The 23,933-nt window shown below is 44.9% G+C and overlaps 1 protein-coding gene across 2 annotated transcripts in view; it reads left to right on the forward strand.

Moving 5' to 3' along the window:
- Positions 1-23,933, forward strand: part of LOC135901498 (fatty acid synthase-like) — a 104,237-nt gene that overhangs the window by 34,869 nt on the left and 45,435 nt on the right. For both annotated transcript variants that reach the window (XM_070523253.1, XM_070523254.1), the window contains exons 8-11: positions 3,157-3,386; positions 8,294-8,497; positions 9,340-9,597; positions 18,961-19,177. In XM_070523253.1, the coding sequence (XP_070379354.1) occupies positions 3,157-3,386; positions 8,294-8,497; positions 9,340-9,597; positions 18,961-19,177 (909 nt within the window). The remainder of the gene's footprint in view (positions 1-3,156; positions 3,387-8,293; positions 8,498-9,339; positions 9,598-18,960; positions 19,178-23,933) is intronic.

Below are 23,933 nucleotides of genomic sequence, written 5' to 3' on the forward strand. Positions count from 1 at the left end.
CTGCTTATCTGTGTTACGCGACGTGAAACACATGCGCCCTCGTAGATCGGTGGCATTTCGATCGGCGATGGAACGCCTCAACGAAAGGCGCATCCCATGACCACCGAAATGAAGCGGGGATGTGGCACGTCTTGCATTGAATTTTTGCAAAAGCGGAATGCTTGTGGCTCTGGAGATGGCTTTTATCCCACTATCGCGAAATCTTTCAACAAAGCTTGTATAGGACCTGTTGTTTCATACATTATTCTCTTTATAGCACTTCGTCTTGCGTGAGAGAGAGGTTTCCTCTTTGAGTAGGCATAGAAATGCTTAAGCATTTAAAACAAATTCTTTTACGATTTACGTGCGTCCTACCCTAACTTTTGTTCTATGAAATGTTGTACACAAACAGTCACTGCGAGTTTCTCTAGAAAACTGATCTCTCAGCGCCATTGGCACTGATTACCAGCGAAGCGATCTATTCTACATGTTTCCTCGGTAACGTCAGCGCAGAATGTCAAGTACACTTTAGTGACTACGCTTAATATAGGCAAAGCAGCATTAAATTAAATGTATGTATATTCTACTGACATTGCTTAAAATGCTTTTAAGCGTATGCATGGGCGCTATAACATAAAGCTATTCAAAGATTTTCTATTCCAATTAGGCAATCATGCTTTCGCGATTGGTCAAAAACTTTTTGGACCACCGGACTTCGCCTGTTTGTCACGCGACGTCACGAAAACCGCGATAGCTCCCCATCTGATATGACGTGTACACACTGATTATGCATGATCAGATCGAACAAAAGAAATATAGTTGTTTCTGATTCGCCATCTTTTCGCCATTAGCCCTTGGCTATTTGCCAGAAGTTTTTGGGCTTCACCCACTTCACCTGCCTGTCATGCGACGTCACAAAGCCGCGAAAGCTCACGTGTCAGAGTGACGTGTAAACGCAAAAGATATCTATAATAAGCCGAACAAAGCTGTTATTTCTTCAGAATAGCCGTAGGCTGCCCCGTTCCGAAAGGAATAAAAGATGGCTGCCGCCGATCGCTCAGGCGCTGGCTACTCGCACCTGCCGGAGAACATAGGTTCATTTGCGTGTAATAAAACTTTTTGCGTGGCCGTGTAGCGTGTTCGAGAACTTTCGGCACGTTTACGGCCTCGCTCTGCCAACTCTGCCTTGCTGGGATCCGTTTTAACGTCATTCTTAAGCTTCCGTTGCATGCCGCCGCGATTTTCAACCAGTCACCGCAAGCTAAGTAAGAGAAGGCGCACCAATCGCAGACGGCGGCACCAGCCTCTTTATCCGGTTATATATTTGCAGTGCACTGGCTCGGCCCCATCGAAACCCTCTCTACTTCAGCATGCTCCTCGCCTCCTGGCAACTAATTACAAAACAAACACCGTTCAATGTAGCGAATCTTATTCGTTTTGAAAACAAAGAAAAGTGACCTCCTATAAACAAACAGGGCGTTTGATTGGGCTGTTGAGGCAACGCGGCGTGTAACCGCCCAATGCTTGCGTCAGTGGTTACGCAAATTTGACGTCAGGATATTGGAATAAAAACATATCAGAATAGTTTTACGTTATAGGGCCCCATATTGACGTAACTCACGCTACCAACTTTGAAGCTTTTGTAAGTAGTTTGCCTTGGCGTATGTTAAAACAGTCCATTGAAGAAGCGTCAAACAAGATCTGCTTTGAGCGACAAAGCAAACGGTAAGACAAGGGCCACTCGTGCCTGTTCGCGAACTGAAACAGAGGGCAACTTGAAGAGGGGTCAGCGGAGCTAACATTTAGGACAAGGGTTGTGCTTCTTTGGATTACGACTCTGTTAACTTGTGGATTACAGTTTCGAATTCTAGATTTTCGTAATTGTTAAATTCTGCAACAGGAACGTGTTTCCACCAATCACGTAGCAAACAGGAAGTGAAACGTAGTTGTTGCATTGCCTTATTTGCGATGTGCTCCCGTTGTGATAGCATCGCGTGGAGGGGATCAAATAAAATGCGCTTTAATGCGAAAGCTTTACTACGCCAGCCACCGAGCCATTTCGGCTCGTCGCGCCGTATGCCGTAGGCAGGCAGCCGTATGCCGTATGCCATAGGCCGTGGCCGACAAACGACCTTGAGCCGCCATTGCCTAGAAACGCCGCAGCCGCGCTCCAACAGATGGCGCCGCCACCGACGCCGCTGCCGTCGCGAGGAAAACACGACGCTCTCAAGAGACGCCAGAAGAAGCGTAGCCATGCAGCTCTTGCTTTCGCAATGCAACTAGGGCTAACCAGAGCTAAACCACAGCAATTTTTTTTCTTGCTGCTGAAGCGTGCCTCAACGCTATGGATGCAGACGCGGCAGCTGTTGCCGAAGTGATAACCACAGCGATCTACGTCGGCTGCGCTTAACAGGCAAGCTGCACCACAACACATATAAAATAAGCACCGATGCGAGGAAAACATGTATTTAGCTCTTCAACGTGGTTATGCCTGGCACATCCTAACTTGAAGCATGGCAAAAGCAACAAGAAATGTCGAAAGTACTTTCTTAAGAACACTGCCACATCCGTCTAAGATACCTGTAAGGAAAGTTGGAGGGAGACGTGCGGCGGACGTACCTTTAGCAACAGCCTTTTCAGTATTTCGGGCATCAACCTTATACCTGGACAATGATATCAGATGTGTTGCAATACCGTGAACACAATGTCCGGAGTGGACAAAATGCAGTTATTATACATCGCTATGAAATATTCCGCTGATTTGTGACTAGGACGTTTAGTAAACTCACGTAATTTGGCTTATGTGAAAAACATACTCATTCATGAAATTTGTCCCCTTCAGACATACTGATAGATTCAGTTTATAGAACTCTGACGCCACTTTTTGGCGTAGTTACAGAATGTAATTTATCGCTTCGTTATTGATTAAATTCACGCATTTCTAGCATTTGTTTTATGTTTTTCTCTATTCAACAGCTCGTAAAACCAAGCTATCTTTCTCAACTTCAACAAATTTTATTCGGACAGGTTTAGCAATTGTTGAAAGAGTTCACTTCTGCATTTCCCATGCACTAGCACGGAAAAATTCGAGTTTTTCTCGCTGCCAATCTCGCCGTTAACGTAAATCAGCTTACATAATCCCATGTTGCTTCTTTCCAACGGGACATGCACTCGCAGGTTTGACGTGGGAAGAAGCTAAAAGGCGCGGGCGCAATGGCGTCGAAGCTGCGTGCCATAATGCGGAGGATTCTGTGACCGTGTCAGGGCCTACCGATGCCATTGACGGCATGGTGAAGGAGCTGCAAGCCGAGAACGTGTTCGCCCGTGTTGTGGACACTATGAACGTGGCCTTCCACAGCACTCAAATGGAACGCGTCGAACCTGCGCTGCTGAAGGAATACAAGGCGGTGAGTGGCGGACGAATAGTTTCCGAGGCAACCGTGTAGGAATCAACGGCTGACGCAGTCCTAATACGAATTAAAGTGGTGTCGTTTTCCTGACCTATTGCCGCCATGGTACCTCCCAAAAGTTGCTGTGGAGAACTTTCGTGCATGGGAGTGGCTAGCATGCTGGATCAGCCACCAGGGAAATGGTGAATATTACGTAGATTTGCATAGAGATAGGGCACTTGGCATCAAGCTGTTTTGAGACTCAGTGAATTCATAATGTTCAGGAAAATGTTTCAGTTTAAATCTACAATTTCGTATTGATTAAGCATGCGTGAAGAAACTTCTTGTCTTTGCATGTTTACATATACGTGATTAGTTTGGAATTCAGAAAGATAAAGCATGTGTAATGAAGCAGACGGGCCCCTGTGTGTGTGCCGACTGACGAGGAAGACGAAGAACCGTGCCTTGATCGCGAGTGAGCCCCATGCTACGGACAGCCCTTGCAGTGCCTTTATCTAGCGTTCCACAACGTTGTGGACTACAATACACCTCGTCGCATTTGGTGGAGGTGCTGGGCAGGTGTTTTGCCTTGTTGGCATGTAGTACAAGACTGAATGTACTTTTGCACAAAGTTGCACATGCCTCGCCAATAGTAGCGCTGACGCAACCGTGTGTAAGTTTTGAGGACGCCGGCATGAGCGCTTAGGGGATCAGCGTGAAAAGACACGCAGATCTCAGAGCGCATATGACGAGGTCTTGAAAACGTCGATGTATTTGCAGTTCTTGCCTCGGCAACTGCACTAGTCAGTTTCCCTCTTCAGTGGGAGCTCGACGACGCAGGGGTGAAATCGAATGGCGACGAAGGGAAGGGGAACGCCGAGTTTCTGACCGGCGATCAGTATCAAGACATCGCGGTGAAAATGGAGGCGTGGCGGCGTATTGCGGCACGTAGCTGGACGTGTCAAAGGTGGTACGTGTAGTTGGGGCGCGTTGGCGACAAAAGCACGCCATATGGCCAGCAATGCCGCAGGCGAAGCAGATAGGCCTGTTGTCTATAGTTCGCCACGTCTCGGTGGGACGAAAAAACTGTGGTTACGGTCGGGAAACTGTAAATGAAGCCGGATGCACGGGCGATGAAAAGCAAGCTGCGGCGCAGGTAGCCGTGCAACTACGGCTGCATAACTGAGGGAGAGCGACGTAGGATGACTGGCAAAGTCGGTATCGGACAGCGGCACACTCATAGGATTGTGTGGGGGGTCGTAGGAGCTGCAGGAAGCGCTTCGGATATCTGAATCCGGATGGCGTGCTGCAGCATTGGAGGCAAAGCTGCCGTAGGTGCGTCGCTGTGAGGCAGCAGCGACAGCGGCCTGGCCACCTCATCACGACTAAAATCTTTAATATGCTGCGAGAGGGTCGAGTTGGTCATGTCGGGAGAAAGCGCGATGCTCGAGATGGAACCAGCATTCCGAATGTTCTGGGGAGCAATGGAACGTTGGTGGCCCAGCTCGTCAAAGCTCTGGCAGAAGTTAATGAGGACGGATACGCTAGTTGGGCTTTTGGCTGGCATCATCTGGAATGCGCCGTCCTCGATGGCCTTGAGGATATGTTTGATCTTGTCATCCTCTGACATGCTGGGATTTACCCGCTTGCACAAATCGGGAACATCCTCGATGTAGCTGGGGAATGTCTCTCCAGGCTACTGTGCGCCCTGGCGTAGGCGCTGTTCAGCGCGTAGCTCGCGCACAGCTGGGTGATCAAACACTTCGGCAAAAAGAGTTTTAAACGCGGACCAGCTTGTAAAGTCGGATTCGTGGTTGAAGAACCAAAGTTTGGCTACGTCAGCGAGGTAGAAAGGCACGTGTGTCAGCTTAGACTGGTCATCCCATTTGTTATGGGCACTTACACGTTCGTACGATGACAGCCAGTCTTCAACGTCGTGTTCGGCGCTCCCACTGAAGATAGGTGTGTCGAGTTGACGAGGGACGCCGGCGCAGATGACAGTGGCAGCCGTTTGTGCAGGCAACGAGGCGGTGGGATCAGGCATAGGGCAGGGTGATCTTGTAGGCAGGGTTTGAGTGCGCAGCTCCAGGACGAGGTGAAGGATCTCAGCAAACTCCACCAAATGCCACGAGGTGTATTGTCGTTCATTACACATGATAAATAACACCGAAGTAACAACGAAGCGACAAGCTCGAAGATTAGACCAATTCATCTACTACCCTTTCTTCCAATGGCAGCTGAACGATCGCAATTCAGTGTCCTGTATGAATTTTCGCGGCTGTGAACGATTTTTTTTTCGATCATCAAGTAGGAGCTTGCCGTCTCGTCACGAACGGAAACAAAAAGGTAAACTTATTACAAATGTTGCTAATATGTGACCACAAGAGCGCATTTTTCTTCATGGCACAACTACAGGCCTTATGGATGATATTTTCGTTGCAACAAGAACTTCTGTCATGATAATCTGAACAGTTTAAAAGTACAAGGACTCCTGCTGTTAACACAGGAAGCTGCCCTGAATTAAGGCTCCAATTTCACTCGTTACTGCAGAAAATTGTCTGCTCTCGTTTCCCAAAGGGACATTTCCTTACCGCTGACAAAAATTTTAAGGTCACATGAATATTTAGGATAGGTTTAGTAAAGCGAACTCGTAGCGCAAGTATGCTGATCAGAAGGCAGACGCGCAATCAAAACCCACGGATGTGATGCGTAGTTAACAATATTTCACAAACATTGTCTCTATGGCTTCTAGATACCCTGACGATTTCATATGCTCAGCTTCTTCGCGATGAAATGTTGCATTCATACGACCTAAACTGCATCGGAGAAAGACGAAAGTACTGTGTAGACAAAAAAAAATATGAGGGGCAGATAATTACGATGCTCCTAATGCAAAATTCGAGCTCAGCTCGATACGAGTTTTCATTTGGCGATATATTGAGGCAAAGAATTTCAGACCGAAATCACCGCAGCGAGCGGCAGGAGGCGAGCATTATGGGAACATGATCTTGGATTGTGGAGCGAAGTGACGCGGACAGAGACTAGAAGCGGAGAGAACGAGCGCTCTCAACTAAAGTTTTGTTCATACTAACAACATATATACAGATTATTGCAAATACCGCAGCATATATACAGAGCAATCACCTATATATATGTTGTTAGCTTGAATAAAAATTTAGTTGAGAGTTGGCGCTCGTCCTGTCTGCTTCTAGTCTCTGCCCACGTGACTTCGCGCTACAATCCGAGATCATGTTAACCGCACCAACTCGCCCAACTTTCTATTCTTTTGCATTATGGGGACACACGCATGATGAGCGGCAACGGTGTAAGCTGTGGAAGAAGACGACGACGAACACGGAAGCAGTCGCACCAGCGCGTTCGCCCTGCTATGGGTGATTACGACGAGCGAGGCCGGCTCTCAACCCAGGAAGGGGCGCCTAAGAGCTGCCCTCTAAAACGTGGTTAGAGAATGGGTATAAAACAGGCGCACGTTCAAATAGCTACGTTCAAATAGCTACACACACTGGCACAAATATTTTTATGGTGCTCGTTAGTTACATGCATACCTCGTAGCAGTGAGTCGAAGGAATCTAAGAGCAATGCGACCTTGCAAAAAAAAGAAAGAAGTGTTGTTAGCTTGCGTGTGACATATGCACGTTTAGCATTACAAAAGTGAATGAGTCTTCAGGGGTTGATAAACTTCGGCTCTGTAGCGTAAGAAGAAGTAGCATAAGGGGATTTCTTTTCTGAAATTCACAGAATTAAAACATCAGAACTTGGCAAAATGAAGCTGATTTTTTTAGGTAAGTTTCGCATCAAACATCATCCAGGTATGTAGCTATGATGGTGCTTTCGCACCGATGCTACTCGCTCCGCTGACCATGCTACACTTCTAACCGCATTCCACGTAGGTTCAACACATCTAAACACAAACATATCTGGACATAGAATGACATGCAGTAACAATTGCATAAAGTTTGACCTCCCGCCGTGGTGGCGTAGCGGCTTCGGCGTCACGCTGCTAAGCCTGAGGACGCGGGATTGAATCCTGGCCACGGCGGTGGCATTTCGATGGGGGCGAAATGCAAAAACGCCCGTGTGCCATGCATTGGGTGCAGATTAAATAACCTTAGGTGTTGAAAATTAAGCCGGAGTACCTCACTACGGCGTGTCTCATAACCATATCCTCGTTTTGGCACGTAAAACACCACTATTTAATTTTAATCAGGTCGACCAAAGGAAGAGTTCAAGGACGTACGTACAACATAGCTTTCACTTAAAAAGTGTAAAAAATTTTTTCAAGATATGTTTGACTGGCTTAGTGGAACCTGTGGAGAACGAGATTATTGGTCCACCGCGACAGCCAGAGAGTAATGTGACGTATATCTCAGAGCGGCAAAGCCTTTTCTACGACGCCAAACGTTCCCACCATCGTACCTATTTGTAACCAGATGTCCAAGTCCCATTTTTAAACTCTGATACAGATGGTCACCTTTTTATGGGTTTGTAGAAGGCTTACCTTATGCACAACATGTTCAGCCCGCTACGGCTGTTAGCGTGCTTATAGCGATAATTAAGACGAGATGCAAAATGTGGTTATGGGCGTACCTAATTCTGTCGGAATATGGAATAAATGAATTGATTACTCCGACAAGAGCATTAACGGTGCGTGTGTGTGACGACTGATTTCAGCGATGTGTCAAGTATTCTCGAATTCTGCGATTAATGAGATCCTTTCAAATTCGCAATCATTTGTCGCGTAAAACCAATCGACGCCTTGCACCCTTGCAGTCTATTTTTAATTTGCTACCGCTGTAATTACGTTTCATATCACCAGTATGCAGTTCACGCAGCTTTGAGCAAAATGAGCGAGGAAGCCTCAACTAACTTCATCAATGCTTCGTTCATTTGCGGCCTTCAAACAGGTGATTCCAGAGCCAAAGCCCCGCGGGAAGCGTTGGGTGAGCTCCTCCGTTCCCGAGAGCCGTTGGAAGGAGCCGATCGCCCAGCACTGTTCGGCCGAGTACTTCGTCAACAATCTCGTTTCGCCCGTGCTCTTCCGCGAGGCGCTGAAACACGTGCCTACAGACGCCATCGTGGTTGAGATCGCGCCTCATTGCCTTCTACTGGTAAGAACGAGCATCACAACTATTTCGAGTTTCCATATTTTATTCTGGATAGTCAGACCCGCCTTCCTCCTAACTCCTACTCGACATTAAAAATTGGCGCATCCCACTTACCTATGGGAATCAGCTATAAGCGAAGCTTTCTTCGATGTTTACGGAAATGTTTTCGCTTCTCTTTCTTAACTCCTAGGTAGCTCAACGCTGCTCGCTGCATGCACGATGTGGTCCAATTTTGTTCACTTAACTACTTTATCGACGCTCAGCTGCTTCTCTTGTCAGTTTGCACACTTTCGTGTTGCCAACTTCACACTTCTGTAGCTTGCTTCACAGCTTCTCTGTAAATTAAAGCTGCTTGTTCAATGCACATTCTTGTTCCACTCTGTTCACTCCACTTCTTGATCAACAATAAGCTTTTCAACTGCCGACTTCACATCTTTATAATTGACTTAAATTTGCTGTTACCTGCTTCTTCGTTTCTTACCTCCAGGTTCTCTATTTTCACCCCTACCCATTGGAAAATCCCCTTTCTGGTGTATTGGCCAAGAATTTTTGACAGATTCAGTGTCACATATATGTCCAGCTGCACAATACCACGTGGCCCAAGTTGTCTATTTGGACACATCCCATTGTCCTCAGATGCGCATATGCATTGTCCCAGGTTGTCTATTCTGGCACGTGATCAGTGGCACATACCAAGTGGTACAAGTTGCGTGATTGGCAAGACAGCAGCGCCTAGCACCCGCAGAGTGTGTAAGAGAGGCAAACAATGGCCGTAAAAGCAAAACTAAATGAAAACAGCCGGTCATACCACAACGCATGTCGCTAGCGAGGGAAACTTTCCGCAGGCGATTCTGCGCCGGGCATTGGACCCTAGCACCTCCATTGTGAGCCTCATGAATCGAGACATGGACAACCATTCATTCTTCTTGGGCTCGCTTGGCAAGCTCCATACCCTGGGAGTGCAACTGGACCCATCTGCGCTCTACCCACCCGTTCCTTGGCCCGTACCTCGCGGCACACCGAATATTGGTCATCTGGTCAGCTGGGACCATTCGCAGCAGTGGGCCATCGCATCGTGGAGAGACGAACTTTCCCTCGTAGAGGTGAGTCACAAGCTGTCTGACAAAATGTTACCATTCGCGCAGCAGCAACAAATAATTTTTCGAAGTTCAGAATTGTTGGATTCGAGCTAAGCGTATAATCTATTATTTTTTTTTTACTGTGAGGACGCAGTACAAATGAATCAGGGTAAACAAGCCGGTAGACGTCTTTAGTTAAATGCGCAAATAGTGACAATTCGTTTTCCAAAAGGCGTGGTTGTGCAATTAACTGTACAAACAGACCAAAATACTCAATCTAAAGACCACTGTTAAAATGGGCTGCATTGTTATATGTATAAAAACAATTGTCACCTTCCCGCTAAAGCTTTACCATGTTTTCTTCTAATTGTTCTAATGTTTTAGAGGCGGCCGTCTGAGCTGGTTGCTACTTTCGACTACAACGCTAAATTTCCCTCAGTTCATGCTTTCGAGCTGTCGTGTTGCTCTTGTTGTTTGGGAGAGAGTTACGAATCTTGATGAATGCTCCAAGGGGCCGAATAACTGAGGCTTGCGATGCCAGAACATAACGCGAATTATTCATTTGAGACTAAAAAATATGTCCTCAAACCGAAAGTAACGAGACAATGAAGAAAAATAACAAATATTATCACCGACTACATGTAACAGCCACGCCAAGGTGTGTGTTCTTATGAAGCCAAACTTATCATTCGGTGGTGCCTAAATTGGAATACCAGAAGGAAAATTGAAAACAGATTCGTAGCAATACCATGTCGTGTTTGGGCTGGGCAGTATACATCGAAGTCGACGTGTAGACGACGTCTGTTTGGAAGAACGAAATGCATCCTCAACTGTACTCCATGAACAAAACTATTGTTTGGTTCGAGGCTGTTCAGGCGTTTTTGAAATTTGTTACTCCATGAAACTGAGCACATAGTACCGTTTGATTGCACATGATGTTGGGATATTTGGGATATCGTGCATGCTGAAACGAACGCTCTAGGCAGCAATGATCCCTGTTATGTTTCATGCTGTTGAAGCCAACATTAGGCTGCATTACTTTCATACTGCCTAAATTTAAAACATATGGCAGGGAAATGCCTGGCGCGTAAGTGTTGTGAAATCTGTAACACATTCCTCCTAAACAATAAAACATACTATGAGTTCATGGCAGTGTTTAAATTTTCCAAGTAATAGAAAGCAATCGCTAGCAAGGCAAGATATTTTTATGGGTATATTTGTCGCCTTGAAGCACTTTTCCTCTTATCGGTAACTTGAAGCATTATGCATACGATACGCATACATAATATAGCCATTGATTTCAGTTTAGCTCAAATGCATGTAACAAACATAATCGGAAAATATTCGAACCACTTACTTTACCATTTGTATCCCTTGAGCGTAAAATTAGCGTAACAAAATTTACACTTCAATATATTCCCTTCTCTGTTCTAAATGGCTTTACAAAGTACCCACTCATCTGGCTTACTCTGTTGTCATTCAAGATGATTTTCGCCACATTTGTGTACGTCAGGAACATCAAGATACCTCATGTGGGTTTATTCAAAGTAATGTGACGGTGCGCCCTTTTCATATAGAGTAAGCCAGAGAGGCTCTTTAGGGAAAGCTGGGAACGTAAACAGCACTCAACTTTTTTTTACATCTGTTCATCGTGTGCATGCTGTTAACTTAGAGCTAGGACACGGTTCTGGGGTAGTATGACAGACCTTTGATCTTTCTCACTGTACCCCAAAAAAAATGGTGTACGTCGGATGTTTTCTAATACGGATAGCACTTTTTGCCTACTTCAGCCGTTATCATTCTTTCTATCTATCTATCTATCTATCTATCTATCTATCTATCTATCTATCTATCTATCTATCTATCTATCTATCTATCTATCTATCTATCTATCTATCTATCTATCTATCTATCTATCTATCTATCTATCTATCTATCTATCTATCTGTCTGTCCTCTTACGCCAACCTAGTGGCCGAAGTTGTCTATCTACTTCGGCCACCAGGTCTGTGATCCTCGCCGTGATGCCGTCGTAGTCGTTACATTTGCATCATTCCAATAAACTCTCGTTATGCAGTCGTCGTCCCGCTTTCTACCCCAACCCATTGGCCCTAAATTTTTAATAGCTTACATATCAATTAGCGGCATTTAAAGAACGCCCTCGAAATATGAAATACAGCCACGTGACGGCGCTCATACGCTGTCATATCGCAGCTCTCTTAAGCGTGCTTCGAGCGAAAAAAACCATGCACGCGGACCGTGGCGCAGGGGGTGGCCACGGCTCTATGCATCGGCATCGCAGTGCGTCAGAAATGTGACGGTGGCACACGAAGAGGATGCCCTCGTCCCTGATAAGCGATAGTATAGAAGCACAGTTGAGGGCGCCGCAATACGATAGCGCATGTGCGCAGTCACGCGGTTTTATTTCATATTTCGAGGCCTCTCTTTAAACGCCGAAAACTATCGTCACATAGCATGTACGTTCACACAAAAATTTGTATTGGTTGTTTCTGAACCCCCTCTACAACACGACCGAATGCACTTGGCCCTAAAGAAAATATTAAAAATATTGAATAATTGATCTCAGTTAGCAAGTAATTAAGCCGAAGGTCAAAAACATTTTTTAAGGAACGTCACATGACGGCGAACAACATGTCATTGGTTTCTCCCAGCTGCGGTTTACCTCACTTTTTTAATGATTCGTTCAGGTTACGTGAACCACCCTGTATATAGGAAGGGGCCGTCTTTGCAGCATTGGCCGGTACTGGATATACTGTGAACCGGCACTGGATTAGCGGAAACCGAGGTTGTCCGAGATACCAGGTGATGTACGTAGGCGCGGACGTACGCTCTAATGCAAACACGCCATCATCGCCAGTCCGCTGTCGTTTTTCCATCGTCATCATGTCGTCGTCGTCACGCCATCGCTAAAGAAGGATCGTCGGGAGACAGTTGTCATCATGCATCCATGACGATACCGTCGTAGTGATGTTATGAACCGTGTTCGTTTCGTGGTGATCATTCCTGCGTCGACATCCCACAATCGCCATGTCGTTGTCGTCATACGATCGTCATTCCACCATCGTGATACCGTTATGTAAATGGCATCGTCGACAAACCTTGGTCGTCATTTCTTCTTCGTCATTTCATCGTAATCACTGCGTCGTCGTCATAAATTCGTCCTTACGCCACCATAATCATTCCATCCTAGTCATGCTGTCATAGTCATTCGATTGCCGTCATTGTGCCCGCCATTCCAGTGTCGCCATGCCACCGTTGTCAAGCTACTGTCGCCATGCCCTTTGGTCGTTTCGTCATTGTCGTTCTAGAATTGTCATGATGCCGTTATTGTCATGTTACTGTCATCGTAGAGTTGTCCTACCGTTGTTATCACGCCATCGTAGTCAAGCCATCATCGTTGCAGCAACTTCATCGCAGTGTCCTCAAGCCGCCCTCGTAATTTTATCATTCTCATTCCTTCTTTGTCATTCCATCCTGTTCATTGCACCGTCGCTATGCACTCACAGTTGCTCCATTGTCTTTATGATGTCTTGCTCAATTCAGTGCCGTCATGTGCGCCTTTTCATACAGTCGTCGTGTCATCGCGGTGGTTTTTATTGTAGTGGTTACAGTGTCATCATCCTTTCATTTTCGTCATGCCTTCAACGTCACGCCGTTATTACACAGTGATCAATACGTCGTTGTGACACCGTCATAACGCGGTCGCATTCAGTCCATCGTCGTCATTCCAGAGCGGTCATACAAATGTCGTCATACCATCGTCACGATGCCGTCATGGTCGTTGTATCATCGTAATTCCAGCTTTTTCATCCTGTCCTCGTCATGCGTTCGCCGTCACGTTGTCAGTATCATTCCTTCGTTGTTAATTCTTATTCGTTATTCTTTCTCAGGCATGCCATCGTCATCACATCATCATCGCCGTACAGTAGTCGTCGTGCCATCATGGTCGTTCAATCGTCGGCATTCTTTCGTACTGATTCCAGTGCCCTCACATCATTGTCGTCATGCTTTCGTCGTCATACTATGATCGTCATTGATTTTTGTCATGCTATCATCATCATACTCCACACTACATATCTCATCGCATCGATCATTCTTACAAAGCTCACGTCCCTTCTTGCAACACAAATACATTTTCCCAGACATTCGTACATCGGACGTCACTAGAGTGGAACAACTTTCCCGCAAATATTGTATCCATCAGCGATAATTTCTTGTTTCGTGATACCTTAGCCAACATTACTTGCTAGAACGCTGTTTAATGTACTTTTAGATCTCGTCCTTTTTTTGCAACAGCTTTTGTCATTTGTCATTGTATTCCTACTCAATTATTTGTGAAATCGTATTTTTATGTTGTATATTTTTCTTTTGTAAGACACTGTTTGATTTTGCCTGTAACCCACTCCCCCCTGTAAAGCCTTCACAGGCCTTCAGGGTCCAATAAATGAAATGAAATGAAATCATGTCAGTATAGCTGTTCATCCGTCGTAATCCAGTAGTAGCGATTCCGGTTTCGTGATCACATCGTTGTCATACCGTCATTGTTGTTCTAATGACGTCATTCTGTCGCAGTCATTCTAGTTTCTTCAACCCGCTGATGGATACGTCGTGATCACCATGCCGTCTTTGTGACGCACTCGTCGTTATTCTTTCGTCGTCATACATAGGATTCCCATGTTTGAGTGCAAAATTGTTTGTTTAGCGAAGCGTTTACTGGTGAAAATGCGTCCAACTTTGTCATGCGCTTCCTTGCCAATGGTTGCTAAACAAGAACAGCGTTCTTATCAAGCACTTGTGAAAGCTTCTTGTACACCAATTCCAATGGCGCGTTTGATCCGCTCTTTCTTTACACCTACATCTTTGCAAAATCTGAAACACACTCCCAACCTTTTCATACCGGAACTATACAACCCTTTTCAATATTGCCAGTTTATTTGTAGACGCCTTACTGTAGTAACTGCCTTACCTTCAGCTGGTCCCTGTAAGAAGTGTGAACTGCATAAACGCTGTCAATAAAATGAATTTTTGCTCTTACTTTGTTAGAGCAATGGCCCCCGTTTTGATAAGCCCCTTTACCATATGGAGTTTTACGCACGCATATTTATTGTAAAGATCTTTCTGTGTCCCCTTATCCCTCCTCCTGTGCAGGGTAGCAAACTGGATATCTGTCTTCCGGTTAACTTCCCTGCCTTTCTCATCTCCTTTCTCTCTCTCTCCCTCTCTCTCTACACGCCAAAATGACCATCTCATTATGAGGCGTGCCGTAGTGAGGCACTCGGGATTAATTTTGACCACCTGGGGTTTTTTGACGTGCACCTAAATCTAAGTACATGGCTGTTTGCGCATTTCGCCCCCATTGAAATGCGGCCGCTGTGGCCGGGATTTAATCCCGCTACTTCGTGCTTAGCAGCGCAACTCCAAAGCCACTAAGCAGCCATGGCTGGTAAAACCAGCCTATTTGTCGAAGCGTTGATTACGGGCTGACGATTTTCTAGTTCACCCACTGTTGATTACATGCAGAGAACATGTCTTTGCGAACCTAGAGAGAGTCGGTCACTCGGCGCGACACAGGATAGAAATAGATAATGACTATAAATATCACAGAACAGAATATCACAGAATACTAACCGTTGTAATAAACCAATCTGAAATATGAGAAATCAGATCTGTGAAATTACCGATATGCTTACACAAGCTACTATGACTAAATTATCCACGTATTGAACAATATGCCATCTATGGGAGCTACAACCTAAAGCTAGGCACTATATCGTGAAACTATTCCAAAGTGTTTTTGTTCCAATCCTGTAATAAGCCCTCCACGATAGGTAAAAATGTTAAGCGGCGCACCCCGCGTTGCCTTTCTGTCACGCAACGTCACGAAATCTGTGGAAACACCCCGTCTGATATGACGGGTACACACTGATTATGCACGATTAGAACGAGCAAAAGAAGAATAACAATTGCAAATTCCACACCTTTTTTGCTATTAGCCCTCCGCTATCAGGCAAAAGCTTTCGGGCTGCGCCCACTTCGGCTGTCTGACACACGACGTCACAAAACTGTGAAAGCTGAATACGTCATAGTGGTGTGTATGTGTTAAAGCTGCATTAATATGCCGAACAAATATGCCGAACAAAGTGGGATTGTTTTTGTAATAGCTGGCCACTTCCCCGTTCTTAAAGGATTAAAATATGTCTGCCTACTGACAACTCAGACACTGGCTACTCATAGCTGCCGTGAAGCATGAATTTATTTGCGTATAATAAACACTTTTGCGTGGCAGCTGCCACGTAGATAACGCGCCTAAAGAGCTTGAAAACGTTGTACTAGTACAACGTTCTCCAGTCCTTTTGGCGCGTTTACGACATCGCTCTGCCAAAACTTTTTTGCTGAGGATCCGTGTTAGCGTTATTTAAAACCTGCCGTTGCCGGCCGCTTTCGACCGCAAACTAAGCAAAGGGAATGGAACCAATCGCAGACGTCGGCACCACGCTCCTTATCTGGTTATCTACTTTCACTGCGTTTCCTCAGCGCGACCGATACCATCTCCACTGCTGCAGCTTCCTCGCCTCTGTCAGCTGATTAGATAGGAAAAACATCTGAAGTAAGGCAGTTCTATTCCCTTTAAAAGCAAACAAAAGTGACCAGGTATTAACGAGGGGAGCACTTCAGTGGCCTTTTTTGAACAGCGCTGTGGTTATTTAAACTTGATTCGCAGATAACGGAATAAAAAAAGATTGGAATGGTTTTACGTTGTAAAAGCCATAATAACGCCTCTATGGCCGTGAGTAGCCGTGGCTGACACTGAAACTCCCCGAGCTAATTTTGTACATATGGGGTGGTGATCTTTGAGCCTTATGCAATTTTTATTATACGCTTGTAGCAGATAGCACAATTCTTGTCAATGAGCCTGATTATTCAAAGAGGGGACGTAACTCCCACAACAAATCGAAACGCATAATCAAGTCATTGACGAAACTTCGCTAGTTAACTTATTCAATTACTTTACCACACGTATTGCAATTTGCGAATTCTAGCCCGTGAGCTGGCAAGACATATCCACTTGAAATGAATTTCCAGAATGGCACCAGTTCCTACATATTATTTCCCAATGTATGAGGCGAAATAAACGTGACCGTTCCAGATATCTTATGCTTCAATGCATAAAAGAGCGTTTTTTAAATAAGTGGCACAACAGCGCATTTTTACGGCAAGTTTGATGGCGCATATCTCCAAACTGGCGTCACTCTGGAAATTCAGTCCAAGTAGACATGCCTTGCAAACTCAAAAGCTGCAATTCGTAAATTGCAATATGTGCTGTAAAGTAACTAATTCGAAATATAATTAGTAGGTTTCTGTTAATTCGCTGAATGTGTGTTAAGATTTCTCGCGCAAGTAATGTACTCCTCTCTGAATAATCCAGCTCTATGACTGGAATTGTGTTAACTGAAAGAGGCTATTCCTAAAAATTACAGATATCCTAAAAATTATCACCGTGTATACGCAAATACCCAAGAAAGTAGGCGGAAAGGCGGCGGACGTGATAAACATTATCGTAAAAACAGCCAAACCACCTATGCATAGCGTCAGAGGCGTGGATTCACCCTCCCAGCTCCGGCAAGTTTTTTTTTTCATGCACTTTCGTTTCTATTTATCTTATTCTGAATAAATTTCCATTGAAATGAACAGTCAGCTTCCCGTACGCTTTTCCCGGAGCCATTGTATGTTTGCTTCACAGAGTGTGTGAGAGAGAGAGAGAGAGAGAGAAACAGAGAGAAGAAACGGGCAAGGCAGGGAGATCCAGAGGGGAAGATCGGGTTTGCTACTCTGCGCTGGGTAGAGAGGGGAGAGGGAGGTAAAGTGATAACAAAGTAGATATAAAGAAAGAAAGGAGCATAAACATACAATCACAGTCGGTCACTGTCGCCGCATACTGTCACCGCACAGCACAGTAGCATTTGCGGCACTATAAACATCTGTTCAGGCTACAGCCGCTTGTCCAATTCTGTTGCGTTTAAAAACTGGCAACAGAATTGGACAAGCGGCTGTAGCCTGAACAGATGTTTATAGTGTTTATAGTGTTTTAGATGTTTACACGGATGGTTCTGTCTGCTCTAATAGTTCAGCTGGAGCAGTGGTAATTCCCGCAGAGTCTGTCACCCTCAAGTTCAAGACGTCTCACGTAACATCATCGACGGCTGCAGAACTCGCAGCTATCTGTGCTGCTCGAGAGTTTATTTGTCACAAATCGTCACAGTCATGGTCCCTCTTATGTGACTCGAAGGCAGCTCTCCAGTGAGACATCCGACTACTCCACCATCACGCAATCAACAAGGGGCACAACATCATCTACCAGTAGATACCGGGTCACTGCGGAATTTCGGGCAATCATCATGTGGATGATGCCGCCCGATAGGCCCACGATGGTGCCCACGTTGTACCACTACCACTGTCACGAACAGACGCAGCCACAAGTCTTCGCTCCCTCGCCCGCGAGCTTACGCAGAATCTGTGGAACACCAATGAGTTCACGAACACACGTCTCCACAGATTGGATCCATGTCTGCAACTCCGCCTACCACCAGGGTTACCACGAGAGGAAGCAACACTTCTGTGCCGCCTGTGGCTCGGCGTGGCATTCACGAACTCCTATTTATTCCGCATTGGAATGGCCGACAGCCCTACTTGCGGCACCTGCGGCTGTGAGGAGACGATTGAGCACCTCCTTTGTGACTGTCCCAGCTACAAAGTGCGAAGAACAGTGCTCGTAACCGCGCTCGAAAAACTGGACAATCGCCTCTTTACAGAGGAGAAAGCTCTAGGACACTGGTCCAGACGGGCTTCAGCACTCAAGGCCTTAGGACTTTGCTGAAGTTTTTAAGGACATGCGAATTGTGCGATTGCCTTTGAGTGTTGTATCACGTAGTATCGCGTTACTGCGTGAATTTCCTTATTTTTTTCTCCTCTTCTTCTTCTTTCTCCTTTTATTCCCCTTTACCCCTTTCCCCAGCACAGGGTAGCCAGCCGGTACTTACACTGGCTAACCTCCCTGTCTTTCCTCCTCTTTGCCTCTCTCTCTCTCTCTTTAAAAACTGCAACAGTGCCCTCGTCGCCCTCCGCTGCAATGGCTTGTGATGGCGGCATATTAAAATAAGTTCCTCTTTTAGAGGTCTACGGTCAAAGCACGCTATCGCGATTGCGAGCGATCGTCTCTGTAAATTATAGCGAGGACAGTCACAGAGAAGGTGTTGAAGAGTCTCCTCGTTACCAGTTTGCTTCACAAGGTTGTATTATTGTCAGTTGGAATGTCAAACTTGCAGTATGATGAATCTCACTAGGTAACCATATTCTCTATCACGCGCAGGGAAAGGACAATATTGCTACCATTGACATGGGCAGAAACGAGGCGAACGCTTACCTGGCTGGTCATCGGTTTGCCGGCAAGGCGATATTCCCAGTCGGTGGTCATCTGCTGCTGGCATGGCAGACTCTGAGTAAACATCGGGGCCGATCTATCGAGGAATTGCCCGTCATCTTAGAGAACATCAAACTTCACAAGAACATCGTTCTGCCTGAGACGGGTATGTAAGAAGCATATTGGGCGGACAGAAATACGTCGTCCAGTAGCACAAATGTACAGGCAGGGTGACTGATATTAAACAAGGAACGTCGCGCTGTGTGAGTAGGAGTACTAGTCAGAGTACATGAGCTAGTCAAGGAAAAAGGCTAAATCGCGTGAGCTAAATAGACTTTTTAGGACATACTTTAGTATGACAGGGCAAGTGCAATCATGCGAAAGGAAACACAATGAAGCCAAAGAAAGATTATGAAAAGATAATAAGCTAAACGAAAATAACAAGAATAATATTATTGTTATTTGTAGTTGTAGTAGTAGTAGCAGTAGTAGTAGTAATAGTAGTAGTAGTAGTAGTAGTAGTAGTAGTAGTAGTAGTAGTAGTAGTAGTAGTAGTAGCAGTAGTAGCAGTAATTGTATTAGTAAGTACTATGAGCTTAAATATTACTGGGCGCCTACCAACTGGATACATGGGAAAGTAATCGGTCTGATTTAAGAAATGTGTCAGAGGTAGGAATTTAGAAATCTCCAGTGAAAGCGGACGAAAACATAAACTGCCGCAACCGGAGACCGAAAGCACATTACTCAGCTGAATTTGAAAGAAACATAACAATTAACTTCTCCTACACTTTGCCTGGTTCCATTGTCTGTAATTTCGTATGATTGCGACTAACCAAGCGCGATGAATGCGTAAAGGCAGAACAACATTCGCCATATGGAGGACCAAATAGTAACTGTTGAAAAAACGCGATTTTTAGTAAACATGAATACAGCTTCTAATGTAAAAAATATATTTGCAGAACCCATCTCACGATTAATGCTGACATTATAGAGATTAACTTTGAAGCAATGTACTGACACTCCGTATCACGCGGTGAAGGCGAGTTACGTATGAGGCGTGTATGCGGCAGCATTTCGCTCTCGCGCTTCCCGCTTGTCAAACGATCTAGCGATGCCGCCGTGAAGTCCGCGCTTGGCGCGTGTGCGTGTATATCTTCAGGCAAGATTGTTTGAAAATAAATGATACGGTTTTGATTCTGTGCAGCACCAGATAAATGTTTTAATATTTTTCTCATTGAAGAGCAACATATACACAGTGACCTAGTTGGCATCATAGATGTTCACTAAAAATAAAAAAAACACGGCACATTCCTAGTTGCACATACCCACTGACGCATGTTGGTCCGACCGCTGGTTTCGAATCTTGTTCCTTCAGCACAGCATCGCAATGCTCAACCCATTAGTCCGTGCACTCAAGTTGGCGGGAAAACGTTTGGACAGCCAGACAGAAGAAGAAGCAGTTTAATGATTGGAAAATGTAGAGAGGTCAGCCGGAAAATGGAGCATCTGGCCTGATACTCTACGACAGGCCAGACAGCCAGACAGGCAGGTAGGCACCACAAAGGGCATGAAGTAACCTAACAATCGCTCACCGCGGTGGCTTAGCGGCTATAGTGTTGTGCTGCTATGCACGAGGTCGCTGGATCAGATCAGATGGGGGCGAAGTACAAAAAGGGTCGCGTTTGGTGCGTTGCGGGCAAGCTAGAGATAGCCTGGTAATCAAAATTAATCCGGGGTCCCCCAACACGGCGTGCCTCGTAATCAAATCGTTGTTTCCGCACGTAACACTAGACGCATTCAATTCAAACTCCTAACAATGCTAACGGCTATACAACATTAAATACTACGAACGATAAACAATCCTAATCTATTTGATTTCTTAACTCACTATCGGCTATCAATACGATATCCACCAAACGTAAATTTGGAGCAACGTAGAGTTATCTTCGAAATTTGGGAAGCGTAGCTGGTAATAGTCGTATGACACTTTGGAAAGCGTTATTTAGACACTTTTTGCAAAGGCTGTAATAAATCCGCATGCGTAATCTTGGCACACAGATGCGCCACAGCGTTACCTCTTTTTCACAAAATTTGATTTTGATCGCATTCATAGTTCTGCTAGGACAACAGCCTTAATTGTGTACCTCTTGGTAAACACACTCACAACGCTGTGTAATTCTTGCAAACGTAATCCATTTGTCAAAACTACAACAACAGCACCCTCTGAAAACTTTGCCTACAGATCTCCCATTACTGGGCCATTACTTTCAGCAAACATTAAAAATTATCTCCTTTATACGCCGAGTACTCTAGGCAAGCGTCAAATAACCCATAGAAATGCGCGAAAAAATGAGGGTCTCATATCTATTTTTACGCCCCTGATTAGGCTAAGAACGTGCAAGTTTAAAACACATCGCACCCGAAGTTTCGGCCATTTATTCTCATTTTAAACGGCGTGCAGCGCATAGTTCTGTCGGGATCTTGAGAAAAAGCTGATAATGGTTGCATGATACTTTCGAACACTTGCTTAACTTCTTCTAATCTGTATTCAATCTACACACAATTAACCACGCAGACAAATTTTCCATAGTGCCCTCCCCCCTTTTTTTTTCGTGGCATCTTTAGTTATGCCACCACGGAATCCGAAATGTTTAACCGTTCGTAAAACACACTCAACACGCTCTGGAGCACCTCAACACGTTATTTCAAAAGCCTCAATAAACAGATACTTTGCCTGCCCACTATTCCTAACGTGCGCCATATTATCGCCAAATATACTCTTGGTTCAACAGAAAGTTTCCTCAGGACAATAGGAATATAGTGTTAAGTGGCCATGTAACGCTTTCGAGCACTTGATAGTGTTACAGAGATGTATTTATTCCGCACGCAATTATTTCGCGCGTAAGTTCCGCCCGTTGTCGCCTAAATGTCACTTAGGTGGCATTAGTAGCTATTCCAAGGCAGTGGGCTACGCCTTGCGCCGTTCACAAAACACACGCATAACGCTCCGGACCACGTGCAAACGTATTAATTGCAACGGTTGCAATAAACCAACCAACTTTGAATTTTCGCTACACATCACGCATAACGTGCCCCTTAATTTTCCAAATAAAAAACAAGACCCCTTGGCAAGTTCATCTAGAATTTTAACCAAGCAGATTAAGCCCTGTATGACGCATGGATAAAAAGGAAAAGCGAGGATTCAGTTAACATTTGTATCGCTTCTTAGTTAGCCAGGAACGTGATTGCTTCCCCAAACATTAAAGGCAACATTCCCGCAATACTCCTTGAATTTGATTTGGCGTCTTGTTAAGTTACTTTAGGACTCCGGAAACATTGTTGTCAACCGGAGTATAACACTCCGGAATGAACAAATAAATAATTTTCTACCTACGCAGAATGAGCATGTGCCAATCATCACTCGCATTAGACTTCCTATTTTAACGACATAAAAACAATGTGACCTGGATAGTTTACCGAAGGAAAACTGACTACACGCTTTGTATAACGCATACAATTTCGCAAAAATTGTATTCAGTAACATTTTCGAAGCACACAATACAAACGTCAGAGTTTCGGTGCATTTCACCAAAAGTAGCTACAATTTTCTCTAAATATGAAGTATTTGCAATTCTTCCCTTCGGAACGAACCTTGGAAACTCTGTAAGCATTTAATGAACGTATCTTTCTACACGGGCTGAAAACGAGGGTTTAGCCATTTGCATTTAACCGCTTAATAAAACACGTACTTAGAACTTCAAAAATTTCTCTTCGTATTGCCCCTGACATTCATCCCATTAACTCAGTGTACAAACTTCGTGACCGATCTAGTTTATTTATCAGAAAACCGAAAAGAAGCATATAAAGTCCTTGCGTGCTTCTAGTTTCTCACAGCCTCGCTGTAAAAGTTCTATTGCTGTATTTGCACGGCCCGTGCTTTAAATATTGCACTAATGATATCTACGTTATACTGACACAAAAGCTAAAGGTTAGATAAGTTTGTAATAAGAATTTGTCCTCGCGGAGCTCTCACTCTAGTTGTCTGGTTTACAAAAATGCTTTAATAGCAGTTGACATGGAAGCTAAAGTCTCTGTTTTCGGAATTTTGTCGCTACGTCTCATTGTCACAGACCTCACTGTGAGGTCCCAGATTTTGTAGTAAGTTGGCCCCCATGGATGTTCTTGTGTTGAAAATTGCAAACTTGCTTATTTTACTCTCTCCTTCCTTCTAAGCAGTTATTAATTCTTTTTTTATGAACGGTTAATAAGTACACAAACGGTGCCGGAATGTGCGACGTCACGATCAACTTAGGATGAATTTTAAGGAGACGTCAGCACCTGTTTATCGTCGTTGTGTCTTTCCTGCCATACAACGCCTGCATTCTCGGTAATACTGGCACCTCTGACATTACAAGAGTGCAGTTCAGTGATCTGTCTCAGCCTAATATTCTTGTTAATGATCCCATTTAAATGAGTACTGGCACATACATTCAAAGTCGTAGAAGGTGTGCGCCACCCGCGCATTGTACATAAAGTAATAACCTTGTAGAGTGTGAATGTTCGGAAACAGTTATCAGGTGTTTAAATGGGATACCAAATCTCGCTAACGAACTTGCAAAGCTACTTTCACACACTCTATCTTTTGTGTAATGACTGAGAGTAATGTTTGCTGATGTTATGTAAAAGTAAGGCTAAGTGTGACGAAGTTTCTCATAAAGAAATAATAAATAATGCAGCGTGCGTTTATTCCGGATGCGTTCTTGTGTGGGGGGAACGGAAAATCCAGCGCATCGCGACTTCACGACGTATCCACCACACCGGCGCCCAAGCCGACACTGCGTCGTGCAAACAATAATTATAGAATGTTACTCACCGCGTTAGCTACGTTTCAACGCTTTAGCTTCATGTCAGAATAAGTGTGT

This window comes from Dermacentor albipictus, chromosome 8 (assembly GCF_038994185.2).
Source record: "Dermacentor albipictus isolate Rhodes 1998 colony chromosome 8, USDA_Dalb.pri_finalv2, whole genome shotgun sequence".
Taxonomy (NCBI): Eukaryota; Metazoa; Arthropoda; class Arachnida; order Ixodida; family Ixodidae; genus Dermacentor; species Dermacentor albipictus.